The sequence below is a fragment of the Zootoca vivipara genome, chromosome 2 (assembly GCF_965207765.1).
Source record: "Zootoca vivipara chromosome 2, rZooViv2.hap1.1, whole genome shotgun sequence".
NCBI classification, from domain to species: Eukaryota; Metazoa; Chordata; class Lepidosauria; order Squamata; family Lacertidae; genus Zootoca; species Zootoca vivipara.
The window spans coordinates 26,427,685-26,449,271 of NC_142584.1; the positions used below are offsets into that span (position 1 = coordinate 26,427,685).

The 21,587-nt window shown below is 43.7% G+C and overlaps 1 protein-coding gene and 1 long non-coding RNA gene across 6 annotated transcripts in view; one reads left to right on the forward strand and one right to left on the reverse strand.

The window, feature by feature from the left end:
- Positions 1-21,587, reverse strand: part of RPTOR (regulatory associated protein of MTOR complex 1) — a 386,906-nt gene that overhangs the window by 113,090 nt on the left and 252,229 nt on the right. For all 5 annotated transcript variants that reach the window (XM_088661471.1, XM_035104148.3, XM_088661470.1 and 2 more), the window contains exon 10: positions 6,451-6,526. In XM_088661471.1, the coding sequence (XP_088517597.1) occupies positions 6,451-6,526 (76 nt within the window). The remainder of the gene's footprint in view (positions 1-6,450; positions 6,527-21,587) is intronic.
- LOC148686787 (uncharacterized) lies at positions 4,036-7,180 on the forward strand. The gene is made up of 3 exons (XR_015948014.1): positions 4,036-4,143; positions 5,493-5,542; positions 7,080-7,180. It is a non-coding gene; the product is annotated as an uncharacterized LOC148686787 (long non-coding RNA).

Genomic DNA, 21,587 nt, shown 5'->3' on the forward strand with positions numbered 1-21,587 from the left:
CCGCTACCGCCAAGCCAGTCCGCAGCGGGGGCTTTTCGCCGTTTGCCTTCCCCTGGGGGAGGCAAACGGCGAAAAACCTCGCCGCGCCGCAATTCGGCTCCGGGACTGGCTTGGCGGTGGCGGGTCTTCCCGCCACCGCCAAGCCAGTCCGCAGCGGGGGGTTTTCGCCGTTTGCCTTCCCCTGGGGGAGGCAAACAGCGAAAAACCCCGCCGCGCCGCAATTCGGCTCCGGGACTGGCTTGGCGGTGGCGGGATGTTTCCGCCACCGCCAAGCCAGTCCGCAGCGGGGGCTTTTCGCCGTTTGCCTTCCCCTGGGGGAGGCAAACGGCGAAAAACCCCGCCGCGCCGCAATTCGGCTCCGGGACTGGCTTGGCGGTGGCGGGATGTTCCCGCTACCGCCAAGCCAGTCCGCAGCGGGGGCTTTTCGCCGTTTGCCTTCCCCTGGGGGAGGCAAACGGCGAAAAACCCCGCCGCGCCGCAATTCGGCTCCGGGACTGGCTTGGCGGTGGCGGGTCTTTCCGCCACCGCCAAGCCAGTCCGCAGTGGGGTTTTTTCGCCGTTTGCCTTCCCCTGGGGGAGGCAAACAGCGAAAAACCCCGCCGCGCCGCAATTCGGCTCCGGGACTGGCTTGGCGGTGGCGGGATGTTCCTCCCCTTCTTCCCGCCGCTGCCAAGCCAAAGCGGGCCTCCCTCCGCGCCCGCTGCCGCTTCGGCTTCCTCGGGTTCCCCGAGGAAGCGCCGTCCCATGCCGGAGGTGTGCGGCAAGGCTGCCGGGGGGGGAGCGCTTCTCTCCCCCGCCGCCTCACCGCGCACCTCCAGCATGAGACTGGGCTTCGGAGCGGCGGTTGGCGGAGCGGCAGTTGGCTGTTCCCTGTGTCCCGAGAGCACGGGTCCAATCCCTGTGTCCCTGGTTGTCCCTCCGTCCAATCCCTGTGTCTCTGGGGGACATGCGCAGTACCCCAGGGACACACGGGACATCTGGACGCAGGGACAACATGGACATTATTATATAGGATGCAGATGCCACACTACAAAAGCTTTGGAAGGGGGCATACTTCTCGTTCAGACATTACACAGCTGCTCGCCTGGATTAAGTGGAAATTTTATTTGTTAAATTACAGTTTCCCATGATGCTCAAACCTGGCATTCAACCGCAGACCTGAGGCTGGCTGATATGACAACCACGATTCCCAAGGTTGGAGGAGGGGCTGGCATATGACACGGTCACTGCCTGCCTGTTCTGCGTGCCTCTTAATATTAAAACTATTATTTAAGAAACCAGACTGTTTCCTCTGATGTCAGGCATGCAAGAGGAGGGAGGGAGGAAGCCCTCACACTTACTGTCTGTTCATATACATTTGGATACACTGATTTATTATAAAATATTCGTTTTCTGAGCAATTTCATTTATTTAAATTATCCAATATTCTCTCCAATGGTTTGACTTCGACCCCAAAGGCACACTGCTTCTCCATTGTCTCCTGAGAGAGATGGATGCCAACAACTCAAGCAAACTAAAGGTGAATGCCCTTACTTTAAAGACCTAGTAATATTCTGAGTCATACTTGTTTGTCACACAATTAGGCAAGCCAAGTCACATTAAAACACTTGCTACTGACAAATCCCGAAACAGCTTTTTCAAAGCTATGCTAAATAAATGATGCCTAACAAACACATTCGAACAAACAGACAAAGATCCACAGCTGTTTTTAGAGGTTGTGAGGGAGAGAACAAGTTTTATTCCTGTAACCGGAGTGCTACTCCCTTTCGGCTACAAAAGGCAGGAATATTACGTGCCAAGTACAGGTTGTATTGAGGAATCTTTAAGAAATGTCAAAACACTCTCCAGTAGGTTACACATTAGTTTTTCCCTCTAGTCATTAGCTTCAAGACTTTAATCATTTGTATAGGAATAATTCATTTTTATGGCCGTAGATGGTTGCTGTCATTGCAAGAGAACTTGACTGCAATTTTTCCCCAGTCCAATAAATTTCTATTGGGCTCTCATCCAGTCAGTGTAATATATCTAGATACATTTCTCCAAAAGGCTCAGTATTGCAAGAGCCACCAAGACGGAGCTTATCACACATACATACATCACTGCCTTGCCTGTAGGTGGCTGCCCACTTCAGAGTTCTAGAAACTGAAACAGACTGAGAAATCATTTTCACCCCTTCAGCATTCATAGAGTCCTTTGTTCTACAGTAATCTATTTCTATGGGCCTTCTTCACACCTACCTTTATACTATCAGACACATTCACAGCTCTGACAGTCTTCCTGGCCTGCTGCTAAGACTGAGTCACCCGCACTCCTAAACTCCGGAATGATTTCCCTTATTATACTACCTTTGTTATTATTCCCGAACCCAATAGACAAAAGGCCTCGGGTCTTACATATTACAGCATTCTGCAGGTGATGCCAACCATTATTGACATTTCTCTTTCAAATACATTTCTTGCTGTGTCAACAGTAATATAGATATAGCGTGGTCCAATGACTCAATAAATTACGCATTCCTACCCACCAAAGATAGCCACAGACAAACATTGGCACACTGCCATCTCATCAGATGGGGGGGAAAGTTGTTCTCATGATGCTTGCCTGGTGACAAATGCACCTTCCTCTTGACAAGAATATGCCCACTGCTCAATTATCTAAAGATCAACCACAACAGTCCATCTGACAAGAAGAAAGAAGTGATGAGAGCTTATTTGCAGGTGCTTATGTTGTTATGGGACCCAGGTGGCGCTGTGGTTAAACCACTGAGCCTAGGGCTTGCTGACCAGAAGGTCGGCGGTTCGAATCCCTGTGACGGGGTGAGCTCCCGTTGCTTGGTCCCAGCTCCTGCCAACCTAGCAGTTCGAAAGCAAGTCAAAATGCAAGTAGATGAATAGGAACCGCTACAGCGGGAAGGTAAACGGCGTTTCCATATGCTGCTCTGTTTTGCCAGAAGCGGCTTTGTCATGCTGGCCACATGACCTGGAAGCTATACGCCGGCTCCCTCGGCCAATAATGCGAGATGAGCGCGCAACCCCAGAGTCGGTCACGACTGGACCTAATGGTCAGGGGTCCCTTTACCTTTACCTTTATGTTGTAGAGCTCTGAAATACAGCTACTGTATACCAATTCAGACTGCGTGTGAAAAAAATACTTGTTTAGAGCCTCATACTAAAATCTCCCTCTGTGTGGAAAGGTGTACATACCAACATCACATAGAGAGAAATGCTGACTGGGAAATAATTCCAAATAAGCAAGTCTCCACATAAATTCTGAGGTGGTAGTGCCATGTGAAAGGAATGCGAGATAAAATTTTGTGAACAGAAAATTTAGCTATAACAATTGTGTGAGTTTGGGGCCAATTCAGTTTCGCTAAAGCATTCCATTAAAGAATAATTAGCATAATACGTAATTTCAGCCTTGGGAAAGTGGCAAGATCTAAATAGCAACCACAGTTTAGGGCAGGCATCCCCAAACTTCGGCCCTCCAGCTGTTTTGGACTACAATTCCCATCTTCCCCGACCACTGGTCTTGTTAGCTAGGCATCATGAGAGTTGTAGGCCAAAACATCTGGAGGGCCGCAGTTTGGGGATGCCTGGTTTAGGGTGACACCAAGCATGGTAGACTAATAGCCTACTTCTCTATAATGAGTCCCCTTATGGCACTCTTCTCTTCGGTCAAGTTCCAATAGTGGAACTGGGGTCAGAGAAAAGAGCTGAGGAGGAGTGACTATAGCAGGATTCCTCAACCTCGGCCCTCCAGCTGTTTTTGGCCTACAACTCCCATGATCCCTAGCCAGCAGGACCAGTGGTCAGGGATGATGGGAATTGTAGTCTCAAAACATCTGGAGCGCCGAGTTTGAGGAAGCCTGGACTATGGGCTCTCTTCACTATGTGGCCATTTTGCTTTTAAAACAGACCCCCTCCCTCTTTATATGCAATTGGGACACAATGGCATTTTAAGACACCAGTCTGTCTGAAATGGGATATCTTACTTTGGTCACCTACCTTTTTTTTTGAGAGAGAGGGTATGACAAACTAAACATTACATGCAAGCTTTGCAAATGCAGGTTTATAAACCTCAATGTCCACTTTGTTATGAAAAGGCAGCTTTGGGAGAAACCCATTGGAGTGGAGAAGCAGCAAGGTAGGTGCTTTAACCATTTCTCTGCTCAAAATTGCTCCCCTGGCCTTGAAATTGTGTTTCTCCCCCTAGGGCAGAGCTTTCCAAACTATGTGCTGCAATACTTCCGTGTGTCAGTTACAGCGTGAATGCTCCCCACGCTCCTCCTGGGGCTTGAAAGGTTTAGCTTAACCACCAGTTTACTAGTAAAACTGAGTTGCTGTGTCACAAAATGATGCAAAGCTGAATTATTGTGTCTCGAAATAATGCATGTCAAAAAAGTGTGTCACCAAACTTGTAAAGTTTGGAAACCTCTGCCCTAGGGGATCAGCATCACAAACATGCATCTAGAAACCTATGTGGCAGAAGTAGCTTAGGGGGGAAAGTAAAGGTGCAAAATGCTAGCTGACAAAGCGTTAAACATTTCTCCTACGGTAGCTTCTCCATTGCAAATCACACTTCCCCAAGCTGGTTTCCAATTAAAAAGTGGTGTGTGTGTGTGCGTGTGTGCGTGTGTGCATGTGTGTGTGTGTTTGCATGCATGTGTATAACACAATTTTTTGCATTAAAGAACGTGGAGATAAATGGTGAGGATAGAAAAAAGGAGTATAGTATCTGAGTATAGTATTCTAGGTAACAACTAGTTATATGGTCAAACACAACTTGAGAAAACAAAACATAGGTTTTCCATTTAAAGCATCTTTAATGGAGTTGAGCCCAGAATCTATCAGAGTATTTGACCAAGTAGGCCAATGAGCCTATAAAAGAGCTATAATTTAAATGGTTCTGTCCATAAGACGGTAAAGAAATAGCCTAAAGCATCTGATGCTTGAGGGATAAATAACAGTTTTTCCCTTCAAAATCACTAAGCCAAAACAGAGAGGAGCAATTTCTCTGCATGAGATCATTCTAAAGAACAAAGCTAGGTGTTCCAGCTTTCCCAAAATATAATTCTTCAATGCAGCATTTGTAATCATGCAAGTTTCAGGAGCGCTAGTTCTATTGTAAAATCTTGGCAGTGGAGTCTTGTTACAATAGTATGGGCCTCTGTGAGCACATAGCATCATTATACACCATTGTTTCAGGAAGCCAATTCCGGTCAATAACAAGAATCCACAATTCTCTCTCTCCTTTTCTCTTTCATAGTTAGAAGTAAAGAAAAACAAGTTCTCCAACCAGTTCTATAATGTTCTATGTTTTATGGTACACTCACCACAAACATATGGTAGAGATATCCAAAAACATACATAACATTCAATATTCTCTGTACCCAAGTTCATCTACCAGTTTTAAGTGCTGGTTAGCTCTAAGAAGCCAAATGTGACAACCTGCTAGCAAGTCTAAATCTTGCTTTGCTTGTTTTTCCTTTGCAGGGAAGGAGCATCATTACAACATATTTTTCTGAAAACCACTGTGGCTTCAGGTGCATTTCTAGTCCTGAGAAACTATCATAAGCAAGAGAAAGTGTTTATTCTGCTCTGGGACAGGGAGAACAAAAAGTTGCAGCAGGTGGGGGAAGGAAGGGTAGAATTCAACGTCACACTGATCATTATGTCAGAACAAGTATTTCTGCTTGTCAGATGGAACAATCTCTCCTCTCCTCCCCCTGCATGCTGTACTGGAGGTTCTCCTGATCTTGAGCAGATTTGTGGGACATTGTGGGGGTCCGCAGGAGGCAGGGAGATTTTTTTTTGGGGGGGGGGAGTCCCGTTACACTAGTGGAAGTCCTTGCACAGGCTTCTACTAGTGTACTAGGTTAGCTGAATCCAGCCCAAAACAGTGGTGGCAGAGGGATTGCATCTAGCCTCTTATGATGAAAGTCACATTAAACAATGTTATAGTAACTAGTCGTTATGGACCGTAACCCTCTATTTCTCATGTCTTTCAGTAACTAAACCTAAGTACATGGAACTGAAATAATTCCACACACTTCTTCTCATTAACCCTGCCTTTCCTACCCTCCTCTGTTGTCTTCTGTATGTAGAATTTCAGACTGTAACGTCCTCAGAAGAGGGACCTGTTCTTTTATACTATAAAAACTATTCCTCCCTTGCAAGCATAGCCAGTTTTCTAATTCTTATGAAACAATACACAAAGATGATTTAAATTAGACTAGACTAGACTCTGTATTAGCTATGCAATCAGAATTGACTCCTCAAATGTTGAGCAGCTCCAATCCTCCATTAATCAATAACTTTGACTAGAACTATTTGCATTTGCTGGGAAACATCTTTGGGTGTAAGAAGTCAAGAATGAATATGAGGTTTGAAGCACTAGCTGATTCCGATGGAATGGCCCATGTATTTTTCAAGAGAAAAATCAGTAACTCACCCTGAATGCAGTTCCTTCCTCTATAATGGTGGGCAACTGAGAAAGGCAGATATCCACAGCGAGGTCCCAAGCTTGCCTAAGGAAAGATAACATGACAACATCAGAAGGCTGACGAAAGTGATTGTATGAAAATGTATGTGGAACCAGAGTAGCAAATTGTATTTGAAGGTGGTGGCCTTCAACAAACCTTAGTTTGGTATTCATTTACTTACTTGCTTCCAAGGTATTTTATACCCTGCAGTTTTCCCCCAAAGGGCTTTCTAGATCAGCAAACAATTTAAAACCAAATACGGTAATTTGAAAACTGCATTAGAACATTAACATTATTGAAAATCCCATGTCAGTAAGGTAAAACATGTATCACCCATCTCAAACAGGTAATGTAAATATAACAAGATTGGAGTCAGATGATTCTCTCTGGGGAATAAAATCTAAAGATGGGGTGTCTCTATTGAAAATGGAGAGAGGGAGTGAGGGAAAGGGAAAGGGAAAGGGAGAGGGAGAGGGAGAGAGAGAGAGGGGGGGGGGGAGAGAGCGCCTGCAAATATGATCTTAGGACCTGAGTAGGTTTGTGTGGCAGGTTGATTCTCTTCCCATATGTACTGACCCAGACCTTGTGATTATTTCAGGTCTTTCTTCGCATGGCTCCTCCACAAGAGCTCCAAAGAGTGGCAACACAGAAGCATGATTTTTCTACCGTGGCTCCTCGCTTGTGGAATGCTCTCCCCAGAAAGCCTCACCTGGCACATTCAATAATATCATTAGGTACCAGGCAAAAACATTCATCTTCTCCCAGGCCTTGGCTAATTAAAGAATCTATGCCTTTTTAAACTGTGTGTGGGTGTATTGTTTTTGTTTGCTACTATGTCATATATTTTGTGTTTCTATATTGTAAACCACCCTGTGATCCTCGGATAAAGGGCAATATAGAAAGGGCAGTATGGACTTCTACACTAATCGAAAGCCTCTTACAGCTCCAGAAATAAATTTTATATTGGGAGATACCAGTATACCCTGTGGCTGGTTAGAGATACACCCGATTATACATGTTCTGGATCACCCAAATATAAGGACTTAAGCATTATGCAGCTTAAACAGTTTTGAGCAACTGCTTATCTCAACCCACCCATCGGGAAAGCGAATCCATCATCTCGCAACTATATAAAATCCTCACACAATTGGCTCCCCTTCCCCTCACTTCATTAAGACTAAAATGGGAAAAAAATTGTGTAGAAGAATTAAAGGAACAACTCAGGGAACACATTTGGAACAAACTACTATTTGAATCCATCTCAATTAGAACTTGAGAAAAAGCTATAAATGCTGGTACATCTGCCCAGGCATATTATATAGAATTAACCATAACACATCCAACCTTTGCTGGTAGGGATGCAATTTACCTGGCTCTCTAGTATATATGTGGTGGTTTTGCCCCAAAATTATTCCCTTTGGGGAAAAGTTTTCAAACAATCAAACAATACAGCCAGACTGAAAATTAGCCCTACTTTCTTATTTTATTCCTCACATTTTAAAAAATAACCAATAAAGATCTCATCCTCCATTTATTAACTGCAGTTAGATTAGATATTTTTTTTGGGGGGGGGGAACCTATAAAACTTTAAATGCAAATCTTTTTGAAGCCTGGATTTTGCAAGTATGGGACATTGCGCTTAAGGACAAATTAACCATTTCACAAAAGAAATATCGATCGGAGAGGCGAAAGACTCGCAACTTCTTCATGACATGGTATCATTTTATTGACTTTGTTAAGACAATCAAACATGATTTTCACCCTCCACTGACTCGTGGAACCTTATGGAGAGACACTTTCATCTTACTGCCTTTCTTGGAATGTTTAAAACTATAACCATCAGCTGCTATTTTTCTTTCTTCTCTGTGCAACTACTAAGCTCTATTTTCCTTGTATGGGTGTGTTTTGTTACTTGATACTAAGAATCAATTAAAAAACAAAAATTAGCATCAGTAGACCTAAAGATGCACCTTTTGAAAACTCTACTCAGATGCATGGGGGATATTCAATTAATTTCTTTGTGCTAGTGCAACAGGCTTCTCCTCTCTCTTTCCCCCCTCTTCACTGTCCCCAGAGGGTTGGAGAAACCCCTGGAACCCAGAGAGTCTGGGGCAACCCAGTCAGATGGGCAAGGGACAAATAATAAAGTTGTTGTTATTATTATATTTAAGGGGCATGTGGGGGGTGAGAGAAGGTGAAATATCCTTGGGCTGGTGAAATGCTCAGGGTAGTTGAATGCAACTCTTCATATTTCTTACGTAATGCTTCTTAAAAGACACCCATTGCAAAGCTGCAATCCTATCTTCACTTGTTGTTGTTGTTTAGTCGTTTAGTCGTGTCCGACTCTTCGTGACCCCATGGACCAGAGCACGCCAGGCACTCCTGTCTTCCACTGCCTCCCACAGTTTAGTCAGACTCATGTTGGTAGCTTCGAGAACACTGTCCAACCATCTCATCCTCTGTCGTCCCCTTCTCCTTGTGCCCTCAATCATTCCCAACATTAGGGTCTTTTCCAGGGAGTCTTCTCTTCTCGTGAGGTGGCCAAAGTATTGGAACCTCAGCTTCAGGATCTGTCCTTCCAGTGAGCACTCGGGGCTGATTTCCTTCAGAATGGATAAGTTTGATCTTCTTGCAGTCCATGGGACTCTCAAGAGTCTCCTCCAGCACCATAATTCAAAAGCATCAATTCTTCGGCGATCAGCCTTCTTTATGGTCCAGCTCTCACTTCCATACATCACTACTGGGAAAACCATAGCTTTAACTATGCGGACCTTTGTCGGCAAGGTGATGTCTCTGCTTTTTAAGATGTTGTCTAGGTTTGTCATTGCTTTTCTCCCAAGAAGCAGGCGTCTTTTAATTTCGTGACTGCTGTCACCATCTGCAGTGATCAAGGAGCCCAGGAAAGCAAGCCTCCATTTCTTCCCCTTCTATTTGCCAGGAGGTGATGGGACCAGTGGCCATGATCTTGGTTTTTTTGATGTTGAGCTTCAGACCATATTTTGCGCTCTCCTCTTTCACCCTCATCTTCACTTACCTGGGGGTAAGCCCAAATGAATTAAATAGGACTTACTTGAGTAGGCATGGCTAGGATTAACAGAGTGAGCCTTAAATAGATCTGCAATGTAGTTCACAAGTTTCTTACAAAAATAAAATGAAAAGGCTGAAAGTCTTTCTGGAGAGAACTGAACAGAAATCCCTCAGCACTTTGAAAGAAGGACCATAGTTAAGTAGCCTGCACTGCATACAGAAGTTCGCAAGTTCAATATCCGACATCTCCAGGTAGGGCTGGGAATGCTCCCTGTCTGAAATCCTGGTGAATGACTGCCTGTCAGTGTAGACAATACTAAGTTGGATGTGTCCATGGACTGACTCAGTAAAAGGCACCTTCCTATGTTGATGCACATGCAATGAATGCATAGGGTGAAGGGAAAGGGAAAGCAGTGCAAAATCGTGGCACAGCATTAACAGGTCTGAACATGTTCCGTGTCACTGGAGACAGTCTGACTCGGAGTGTCTTGACATTGTCTCTGAGACATGGAGCATGCAGGGAGCTAGTAATACCTACCCTCTGTCAAGCAGTGCTTCACCTCTCTTCAATCTGCGCATTCTGTATTCAGCTGCCCCTGTGCTGAAACTGCTGTATTTTAATTCAGATGCCTTTCAAATACCTTCTCAAGTGTTGGCCACAAAGAGATAAAAATTGGTAATCTCCAACAAGCAGGCAAACTACAATAGTTTAGGAAGCATTGCATTAATAGTCTGATGCACAGTTAATCTCTTGATATCCCACACTTGTTAAAAGCCTACTAGCTAGACGAATTTGCACAATATTTTAAATTGCACGTTGGTTTAATTGCCTATTTTAATTTGTGTTATATGAAGCAACTGAACTGGGTGGAGAATGAGGAACGCAATATAAACATGGTTTTTAAAATTATTATTGCTTCCCATGAGGCATCCTGAAACAATTTACAATAAAGCATATATAAAAGTTACATATTTTAATGCAGTTTAAACAACTGCAAATATAATTTTTTAAAAAGAAAACATAATATAAAAACAGCTTAAAACATATACATAAAAATCAATTCAATTCCAAGACAGATACCAACTGGGACAACGTGTTAGAGGTCTTGTTGAAAGAGGAACATATTTAGCAGATGCTAAACAGAAACGGTGCCTGTCTGATATGCAATGGAAGAGAATTCCAAAGGGTTGGTGTTGCCACGCTAAAGGCCACATTGCGACACTGTGCAGAACCGAATTTTGGGTAGAATGATATCTGCAGGATGCTCTATCTTGCAGAGTGTAGTGATCAGTTGGGTATAAAAGAGATATGATATTTTAGGTATCCTAGTCCCAAGTTGTGTAGGACTTTGTACACCAATGCCATCACCTTGAACCTAGCCTGGTAGCTAATTGTCAGTCAGTGTAATTCTGCATCATCCTATTATGCAGCAGCATAATAGGATGATGATAGTCTACTGCAATGTGCAGTTGAGCTGCAACATTTTGCACCAGCTGTGGTTTCTGAGTTAGCCTCAAGGGCAGCCCCGCATAAGAGTGCATGGCGATAATCCAATCTGGAGGTTGCCAGCACATGGACAAAAGTGGCCAGGCTATCCTGATTCAGAAGCATCTGCAGCTGTTTTGCCAACTCAAAATGGCACTCCTAGCCCCTGTGGTCACCTGGGGTTCTAGCAACAGGCTATGAACTTGCTCCTTTGGGGGAGTACAACCCCATCCAAAGCAGGCAATTGACCAGTTATCTGGACTCAGAATCCACCCACCCACAGCACCTCTGCCTTTCCAGTTTACTGGTGCTCCTCCAGTCCACCACAGAGTCCAGGAACTGGTCCAAGGCTTTCACAGCCTCTCCTGATTCAGATAAACTAGGTTGGGTATCATCAGCATATGATGAAACCTCACCCCAAATCTCCTAATGTCCACTCCTGAAGTCTTCATATGTAGATACTAAGCAACATTGGAGACAAGATGGCACTTGAGGCTATCATGGTTAATGGTATCAAAAACCCACTGAGAGATCAAGTCAACTAAACGGGTTGCTCTTCCCAGGAGTAAATATGGATCAATGGTATCAAATAGTATGGGGAACAGCCTTACTAGAAAAACTAACCAATAAGCTGAAACTGACATGGGGACAAATAGAAGAAGACGCCTTCACGCCCGTATGGTTACCCTTTATCAGCCCAACAAGACAACAACAAGAATCTGCCGACAGCATACGAATCAATATGGCTAACCTGACCCCACAACCCCCCCATAAACAAATCTCACTACAGCCAACCAAAGACAACCAGCCACCCCCAAGGCCACCCCCAACCACTCTCACCACCAAGGAAAAATAACAAATGAATAGAAAGAAAACCTGCACAAGTGACACTGACACAAAAATACACTAAGTAGAAGAATAGAAGCATTGCCACCCAACCCACTCTTTCCCCTTCATTTCTTCCCAACCTAATACTGCAAACTGATCTGTAGAAAACACAGCTTGAGAAAAGAGACAATGCACATATTTTTGTAAACTAAGAATCTATAATAAAAATATTTTTAAAAGGTGAAATTCACAAGAGTTCCTGCTATGCTAGCACAACACTGAGCCTAGGAAAATGCCAAGCTAACACAGGAATGGGAAACCACATGGTCTAGCTGATGTGCAACAATGTCAGTTGTTGTGACAACTGATCCACGTACTTGCCAGGGCTCTACTCCTATAAATAAAGGTGTCGTCACGATGAACCAAAGTTCCTCATGTATATTTAAAGAAGAGTTTGGTAGTTTTATGGGTGTCCCTTCTTATAAAAAAAACTCACCAATTTTTAAATGCTTGCATAGTGCACATGCCCCTCTGAATCTCAGGCAAACTTTTAATTAAACCAACACACATAAAGTGCACAACTGAAATAGAAAGTTTACAACTCTATGATTCTATGAAAATGCTAACTGCAAATGCATTGAAACAGTTCTGCTAGTACACCAGACAAGTATTTATATTCACTGAAGCTTCTTAACCACCTTTTGTCTCTAACAATCATGAACTTAGCTGTTGTTGTTATCTTAACATACCTGAATATAATGTAACAGGATTGTGAGCTACACATCACCCTTTTGCTTTAAAGGAGCAGAGGAAGCATTAGGTAAATGCAATGGATCGGAGCCATGGAAATAATGGATCGGAGCCATGGAAATAAAAAAAATGTTATTTCCAAGAGGCTTTACATACTGATATTGTACATAATCAACATACAGGATTTTAGCTGCTTGTTTGAATACCTCCATTAAATCTTAATCAACTGTGTTCCACCCAAGAGACTAGCTACTGCAAAGCAGCCAACTAACAGGATTCAGGCTGCAGATAGAAAACAAAAACTACGCACAAAATAAAGGAACAGCTTTCAAAACACACAATTTCTCTACTGATTCACAGCATACACTTTGTTTCATTTGCTCCCTCACCTCCTCATCCCCATGGCTTCTTCAGTAATGACCTTCACAATAGGCTGCCTATATAATTATGAGGTAATCAGGGGATAATCAAAACAGCTTCAAAGCAAAAGCAATAAATGGCTCCCACGTGTTCAATAAACGCCCAGGATGCAGGCAAAATGGTTATAGAGAACAGTTGTGGGAGATATTTATTCCAGATTGTGACAAGAGATAAAGTCAATTATTACAATTAAATCTATATCCTATTTCTGAACTCTGCCTGCAGTGCTGACTTGATGTGAAAACATTTAACAGAGGCTTGGCTCATGCTTTTATGGATGGTTCCCACTCTGCAGATATATAGAAAAATAATTTGTGGTGACAACTGGCTCCCCAAAGGTTCCACCAAGAGACTCATAGAATTGAAACTCAAGCAGCTGTTACTACCTCTGAGCTGACTGATGACCCTGAAAAAGATCTGGCTCCTTCCCTAGAGCAACAGAGTAAAACAAAAACACCCAGCAGTGCTGTTGCTTTCTGGGTGCTAGTTTTACTGGCCATGAGCTAGGAGGCCATGGAGGAAGCGCAGGTACTGAAGGCAAAATGAATCTGCTCTCTGGTGCTCAATGTTGGCTTGGCTTAGTTCGGTTATTGCATGCAAAATTTAATCAGTACCCAAGCATATCCTTAAGCTAAAGAACCAGGGAATCCCCCTCATGCAATCTTGGAAGGCAATGGACACTGTATTCAAGCCACTCTGACAGCTCTTGTTATAGCCGTTGGTTCTCTGGTTGGAAACTAGGACAGCAGTAGGAACCTGGATTATGAATCAAAAACTCAGTTCCAGAAATCGGGCTTCCACTTATCTTCTGGCTTGGACACACTGAGTCCCAAATGGGGGCTGTAAATAAAACTTGCCTGCAAATCTTGGGAGGCTTTACTAATACATTGATATTTTAAAACTTCTGTCGAAGAACTAATAATATTACCCAATTTTCAAGCCAGAAAACAAGGAGGGGCAGAAACTTGCAAAAGAGAAAAATATCTCAATAGTTTGTGAGAGCCAATAACACCAAGGGCTTTGAGATGAATGCTATTTATCTATACTTTATTGCTTAGAGGTGAAGGAGGGTCATGGGAAGAGACACATTTACAGTCTTGATTTGTGCTACTTGCAAATTGCAGGAGACACCAGTGTAGGTCATTAGCCGATAGAGGCAGATGTTGGTAAGATGCTTAACTCCTCAAAGGCATTTCAGGTAAAAACCACAAATTCTTCTACAAAGAAAAGAAAAGAGAAAAGAAGCAACCATTCCCACAAGGTCAAATCTTGGAACGCTTATAAAAAAAAACATTTATCGGAGAGAAACTCAATGGTATTTGAAAAGAGATTTCAGCAGATTAAGGCCAAATCTCTTTTCCTACTTCTACAAACACATCATTAAAAATCAATGTGGTCATATCAGTCAATATTATTCACCCTTTCCGAAAAGCATAATTACCATTATCAGAATGTAATATGACTGCCTTTAGCAATGTAATGAGATAGTGATTAACCTGAATTGCTCCACAGGCGCTGTTCTATCCTTTTTCTTACAGTGCTACCTACCCTCAAGAACATTTTCTCCTGCTTTGTAGGGGAGGGGGAAAGCACTGCAAGCAGGGCAAGGCTTGCTAATATTTCATCTGTTTTAGTGTTTAGAGAACAAATGTTAAATACTTATACAAATACACAAGTAAAATGGGCCACTGCCCAAGTAAAAGCACTGTAAACACTCATAAAAAGAGAGCAGGGGAACAGAGCTATTCATATTCCAGCCAGAGGTAAAAGTGAAAGGTAAATTAAAAGATGGCAAAACAGAAGCCAGGAAGGAAAGCCACCCTTCTATCTTCTTAATTCACATGGAGGAGAAGAGAAAGGCAGGGGTTCCACTTCAGGAGGCTTTCATAAGAGCAAGACCGTGACAATACATAATATTTTATTAGATTAGTCTATTACATAACATTTGCATGGATCCAAAATCTTGTACACATTAGCAAAAGCTCTCTCTCTCTCTCTCTCTCTCTCTCTCTCTCTCTCTCTCTCTCTCTCTCTCTCTCTCTCTCTCTCTCACACACACACACACACACACACACACACACACACACACACAACATAAAATCACTGTGGGGGGATATGTAATTCTTCAGAGCATTGTATGGTGTGGCACAGTCAGTTTAGTTAGAGGAGGGAAGAGATTGCAAGTCATCTGTGCACGAATGGAGCTTCACCTCATGCCAGATGATGTTTGGATCTGTGTAGAATTATTTTGCAGGCTAATTTCTACTGCCTGAGAAATAAGGAACGCTAGACAAAAGAGTCCATTATTTTTTCATTGCAAGTTTCCTAAATAAATACCTGCAGTTGTGAATCTTAGTCAGCCTTATTTTAAAATACCTAACCAACAAATGGAAAGCATAAAAGCGTCAGAGAGTCCATCAACAAGTTTTGGGTATCCATCACAGATTTCATGCTTCAGTCTTTGCTGCAGGAGCGTAGCAAGGGAGGGGCGGGCTGCCCCTAGCTACAGTCTGGCGGGGGCAGCGTGGGGGCAGTGTGCGGGGGCAGCGCCACCGACCCCTGGCCCGCCCCTTGCTTCCTCCAGCCAAGCGCACCGCTGCCCTCGTGTGCCGTCACGACGCATGCGCCAGGACGGACTGCGTATGTGCCGCCCCGGGCAGCCAAGTGGCACCGTTCGCCACTGCTTTGCTGCCTTATAGTCTTGTTCTGAAGGACAAATATGATGCAGCCCAGAGTCAATGGCACCCAACCTTTGGAGAAGGGACATTCTGAATAATCTTTTAGCTGCGTTTTGGTCTTCCCTGGTAGCACATCCACACAAAAAAGTTGGCACCAAAGACGTTCTTCATTTGAGTAGGTATATGCATGTCAATGGCTTAAATATGTTTTGCTCAAAAGAGAAAAGGGTGACTATTTGACCTGCGTTGATAACACTGCTGTAGTTATTATGAGGTATAAATAAATAACCACAACATATGCCCTTAGAATATACTATTTGCTTTTCAATAATTCAGTACTGAATTTATTCAAGCATGGGCATTTGAACTTTGGTAAGATATTAATCTTAAATGTAAGATCAATGGATGAAAAATGTACAGTAATATAGCTAGTTTACAACCAACCTATGAAACTTAAGTTATTTGCAAGCACTAGGGTTACCGTGTTTCTCATATTTTAAGACATGTCTTATATTAATTTTAACGCAAGAAAATAAGCCTATGGCTTATTTTCGGGGGTGCCTTATTTTTTGCCGAGCCCCGACTGAGCGGGAACCAGCAAAGGCAGCAGCCCGCTGGGCTGGGGTTTGCCTTCCTTGTGAGTCTGTTCTTTTACCTCTTGGCGTCGCTATCACTCACTCACGTCAGTCTCTCTTTCTCCTCCTCTCTCTCCTCCCACTTTGCGTCGGAGATCTAGGCTTCAGGGGCTTCTCCTCCAGCCGCGCTGCAGGCTATTGTTTCGCCCTGGTTCACCCCAGGGCTTTTAGGGGGTCGCTTAGCCTCGCGTTGCCCCTAGACCCCTTAGGCAGCAGCTTCGTGCACGGAGCTTTTCTCAGAGCTCCTGCAGAGCGTGTCCGATGCGAGCGCGAGGAAACCGGAAGTCGGCTCCCGCGCGCTTTGCCGAGCTCCAACGGAGCGGGAACCAGCGAAGGCAGCAGCCCGCTGCCGGCTTGGAGCTCGGCAAAGCGCGCGCTGCTGCCTTTGCCAGCTCGAGCTCCAAGCCGGCGGCGGGCTGCTGCCTTTGCTGGTTCCCGCTCAGTCCTGCTCTGTCGGGGTTCAGCAAAGGCAGCAGCACACGCTTTGCTGAGCCCCGACTTAGTGGGAACCAGCAAAAGCACAGCCCGCCGCCGGCTTGGAGCTCGAGCCGGCAAAGGCAGCAGCGCGCGCTTTGCCGAGCTCCAAGCCGGCAGCGGGCTGCTGCCTTCGCTGGTTCCCGCTCCGTTGGAGCTCGGCAAAGCGCGCGGGAGCCGACTTCCGGTTTCCTCGCGCTCGCATCGGACGCGCTCTGCGGGAGCTCTGAGAAAAGCTCCGTGCACGAAGCTGCTGCCTAAGGGGTCTAGGGGCAACGCGAGGCTAAGCGACCCCCTAAAAGCCCTGGGGTGAACCAGGGCGAAACAATAGCCTGCAGCGCGGCTGGAGGAGAAGCCCCTGAAGCCTAGATCTCCGACGCAAAGCGGAGGAGAGGAGGAGAAAGAGAGACTGACGTGAGTGAGTGATAGCGACGCCAAGAGGTAAAAGAACAGACTCACAAGGAAGGCAAACCCCAGCCCAGCGGGCTGCTGCCTTTGCTGGTTCATGCCGGGTCCAGCATGTCTTATTTTTGGGGGATGCCTTATATTTTTTAGGCTTCAGAAAATCGTGCCATGCCTTATTTTGTAGGGATGCCTTAAAATATGAGAAACACGGTACATTGGGGAAGAGTTTTGCCTTTAACAGCAGTGTGGCAAGCAGAAATATAAGAGACTTAGCCTTTCTAGTATAGAAATACAATTATGGGGACAACTTCAACTGTTCCCTATCCCTGCCTTCTACCTATCAAAGCAAAGGTCATAATCCTTCGTAATATGGTGAGATGCCTTGCACTGCTATTTAAATTATCAGATAAGGGCTCATTACACACACACCCCCGATCTTTATTGAAACTTAACATATATACATAATAATCAAAATTACCAATAATTCCCTAACATAAAATATAATACCTAAATTACAACAACTACATAATTATACGCTTATAAAACCCACCACCCACCCTCTACTTCCCTCCACAGTAATTCAACTTCTTTATATTTCTTTATACCTTTTTTCATTGCATTCTGTAGTAGATTATTTTTTGTTAAATTCAGATTTTTCCTTCTTTCTCTATTGGTTTTGTTATTGCTTACATTTTTTATTCCAAGCCTATTAGCATGTCATTTTTAGAACAATATTTTGATATATAATCTTTGAAATACTTCCACTCCATTCTTAACTTTTGATTTGAATGGTATCTTATAGATACTCACTTAATTTGCAAATCCATTCTTCCTTTGTTGGTATGGCCTGAGATTTCCATTCAGTGGCAATCACTACCCTGGCAGCTGTTGTTGCATACAAAAAAGATTGTTTTTTCCCCCATATGTGGTATGTCTTTGCCCACCAGCCCTAACAGATAAGCTACTGGACAATTTTTTTTATCTTGATAGTAGACATACCAGATTAATCTGCCCCCCATCACTCCTTGAATGGAAGGAAGTACACACCTGTTTTCAGCCAAGCTGAAGACATATGAGAGCAACAGGGAGAAGAATATGCCAAAGAGGGTTGGGACAAGAACACAGCCCTGCTTCATACTGTTTATAGGGAAGGCTTCTGAGGATGAGCCGTCATACTGTACGGTGCCACACATGTTATCGTGGAAGGACACAACCATCTTGCGAAGCTTAGGTGAACATCCCGTTTTGTGGAACAGTGTGAAGAGTCCTTTTTGGCTGACAAAGTCAAAGGCCTTCATCAGGTCTATGAAAGCAGTACTCAACAGGCGTCTCTGCTCTCAGCATTTCTCCTGCAGCTGGTGCAATGAGAAAATCATGTTGACTGTTGACCTCTGAGCTCTGAAGCTGCATTGTGGTTTGGGATAGAGCCTGTCAGTGAGTGATTGTAATCTGTTGAGAACTACACAGGCAAAGTACTACACAGTACTCAGCAAGGAGATTCCATGGTAGTTGTTACAGTCATGGTGGTTGCCTTGCTTCTTGTAGAAGGTCACAATGCTGGAGTTTGCTGTGTGAGAGACTACCTTTCCACTCAAGTACAGTTCTTGATAGTGCTCTGCCCATTGCTGCATCTGCTTGCTGTGGTCTGTGATGATCTCTCCCAACAAGGTTTCAGCATTGCACTTTTCCTGACTGTGTCGCGAGCTGGCTTCAGCCACCAGGCTTGTTGGCACACCAACTCTATGTTACAACTCTACATTTGCAGATGTCTGCAAATGTGACATGAAGGCTGGTAACATCAACCCCACTGTGTGGAAATCCCTTGCAAACAACTACAGTGCCTGGGGAAAGTCAGGTTGTGCATACATAGTAGTGACCAGAGGAGGAATGACTGCTGGGTGGAGTGCAAAGAGACGAAACTCCATGGTACATCTGGAGCAGCACAACCGGACGCCTTCATCTGCCCCAGGTGCAACAAAACATGTCTCTCCTGCATTGGTCTCTACAGCCACAGCAAGTGTTATAAACTTCCAACAGTTTGACTTCATCCCCAAAGGCACATTCCTCCATTGTCTCCCAAGACAGATGGATGACAACAACAACAATTTCTAAAATTAGCATCCATACATGTAAATTAGTATATGCAAATTTGTATACCCTCTCGTGGATGGGGCAGAGGGCCCAATTCACATGCGAAGCACTAAAACCACAAAATCCTGTTAGGACCTCTGCCTCATGCAATGATAAGACTTCTTTTTATTCTGGCACTAAACAATATATAAATCAAAACATCATTATCCAAAGAACGAAGACACTAAGGGAAACACCAAAAGAAAAGCACAAAAATCTAGGGTTGCACCAAAGAGGGAAGGGAGTATTTTGTGGAGGAGAGGGGATTTTTCAGGGGAGAGGCTGTGATTAGGGTGAAAATGTTCATCTGTTTAGCAGGCATGTCAAACATGCGGCCCTCCAGATGTTTTGGACTACAATTCCCATCTTCCCCAACCACTGGTCCTGCTAGCTAGGGATCATGGGAGTTGTAGGCCAAAACATCTGGAGGGCCGCATGTTTGACATGCCTGGTTTAGAGTGAGGGTAGGAAACACTCTCTTCACTGTGTCATCACATAGAAAATTTGACTGGCTACATCACATCACCAGGAAGCCAGTTCAGAGTAAAGTCCCTGATTGTGAATTCGACTTCATTGTATTGTACCATATCTGACTAGCCACATGACAACTTGATGTCACTATACTGACTATATGATATCTGACTAACTGATGATCACTTCGGAAAAAAGACCATTAAAGATGGTACAGAAACTACAGATTGCTGAAAGAATAAGTTCCAAAAAGGACATCCAAAGACCTATGGATTTTTTTTTTTTGGTGGGGCTTAAACGTCCTTCCTGAAACCTACCATTTTGGCCTGATTTTTCTGTTGCCAAAAATTTAGTAGAGCCCAAGGGAATCTGTTTGCACTTATTAAGCAGTCAAATAACACGCTGTGAATGAAAATGTGAAATACAGGGTATTACTCTGAAGGAACACTGGTATTTTAGAAGGCAGACAACATGATTCCCCCATGACTTCACATCAAAAATGAAAGTATGGAAAGGCCTCTGTGATTCTTGTCATTAACTCCCCACTCATCCCCTGGAGAAAATGGCAGCAATGTTTTACTTTAAAATATAAAGTGTTTATTTCCCCTACTGAAATTCCATCTTCCTTCACTCTATACAGCAAAAGTATAATATACTTCTGAATAATTTATCCCAATCTCCTCCAACTTGCCTCTAGTTTAAGTCTCTTGAGGTACAGCAGTGCTTGACTTTATAAGTAAGAAAAGGAAGGCAGAGAACTTCTAGATTTCCTTAAAGACCACTTTATTATGCTGGCTGTTCTGGATTGTAAACCTACACTACTGTATGTTCTCAAAAATGAAGCACGATTACAAAGGCTCACTTTGGTCCTCCCTCTTTCACATCGAATTTTGGCAGATACCGTGTGGCTTTGCTTTAGTTTTCTGAAAATGCTTTTAGTCCAACTCAATATTTTGGCAAACAATTACTTATTTATTACCCCAATGTTTTCTACTAAGTTTCCTTCTGAATGCTGGAATAGGTTCATGCTACAGGAATGTGAATGCAAGGCACCTATATTCTGAGAGCGTTGTCACTAGTCTGTCTTATTACATGATAGATTTTGTAAAGAATTTGAGCATTTCAGTCTGTACTGAGTACACTGGACAAGTTCTTACCATGGCAGGTGAGTTAGCGCCTTTTCTTGAGCTTTTTTTTTTGCCCATAGGATCGCATTAATTAAATTTCAATGCATTCCTATGGGAAGCCGTGCTTCGTAAGACGAAATTTTCACAATACGAAATGACTCGTGAAACGAATTAATTTTGTCTTGTGAGTTATCACTGTAGTGATGCAACCATCAATTTGGCAATCCTGAGCTTGTACCAGGGAAGAAAACCATTTCCTAAATTCAGACCCAAACAAACAGCTTTAGGGAACAGGATATTTTAAGATTATAAATGGTGAAGGAATCACAAAAATTAAGATTCCGGCAGGATACATGCTATTAAATAGGAACTGAGAAGTAAGGTGAAGCAAAGCCATCAAAGGTAATCTCAAGTGATTTGTACTGAAAGTGGAGAGAGAAATCCCTTCTGCACTGTGAGTGAGCAGAAAGGAGATAATCCCCTTTAGGCACATACTGATACACAAAAACAATAGGGTGAAATGGCTTCCATCAAACTTCTATAAGGGGGCTGCTATTTATTCATGAGATAAAGAGATGCTCAAGTCAAGTGGAAAAACATTCACAGCATATGTACATCCCTCTAGCACCCTCACAGCTGAACAGCAGACTGTCACAAGAGGCTGTCAACTGTGCT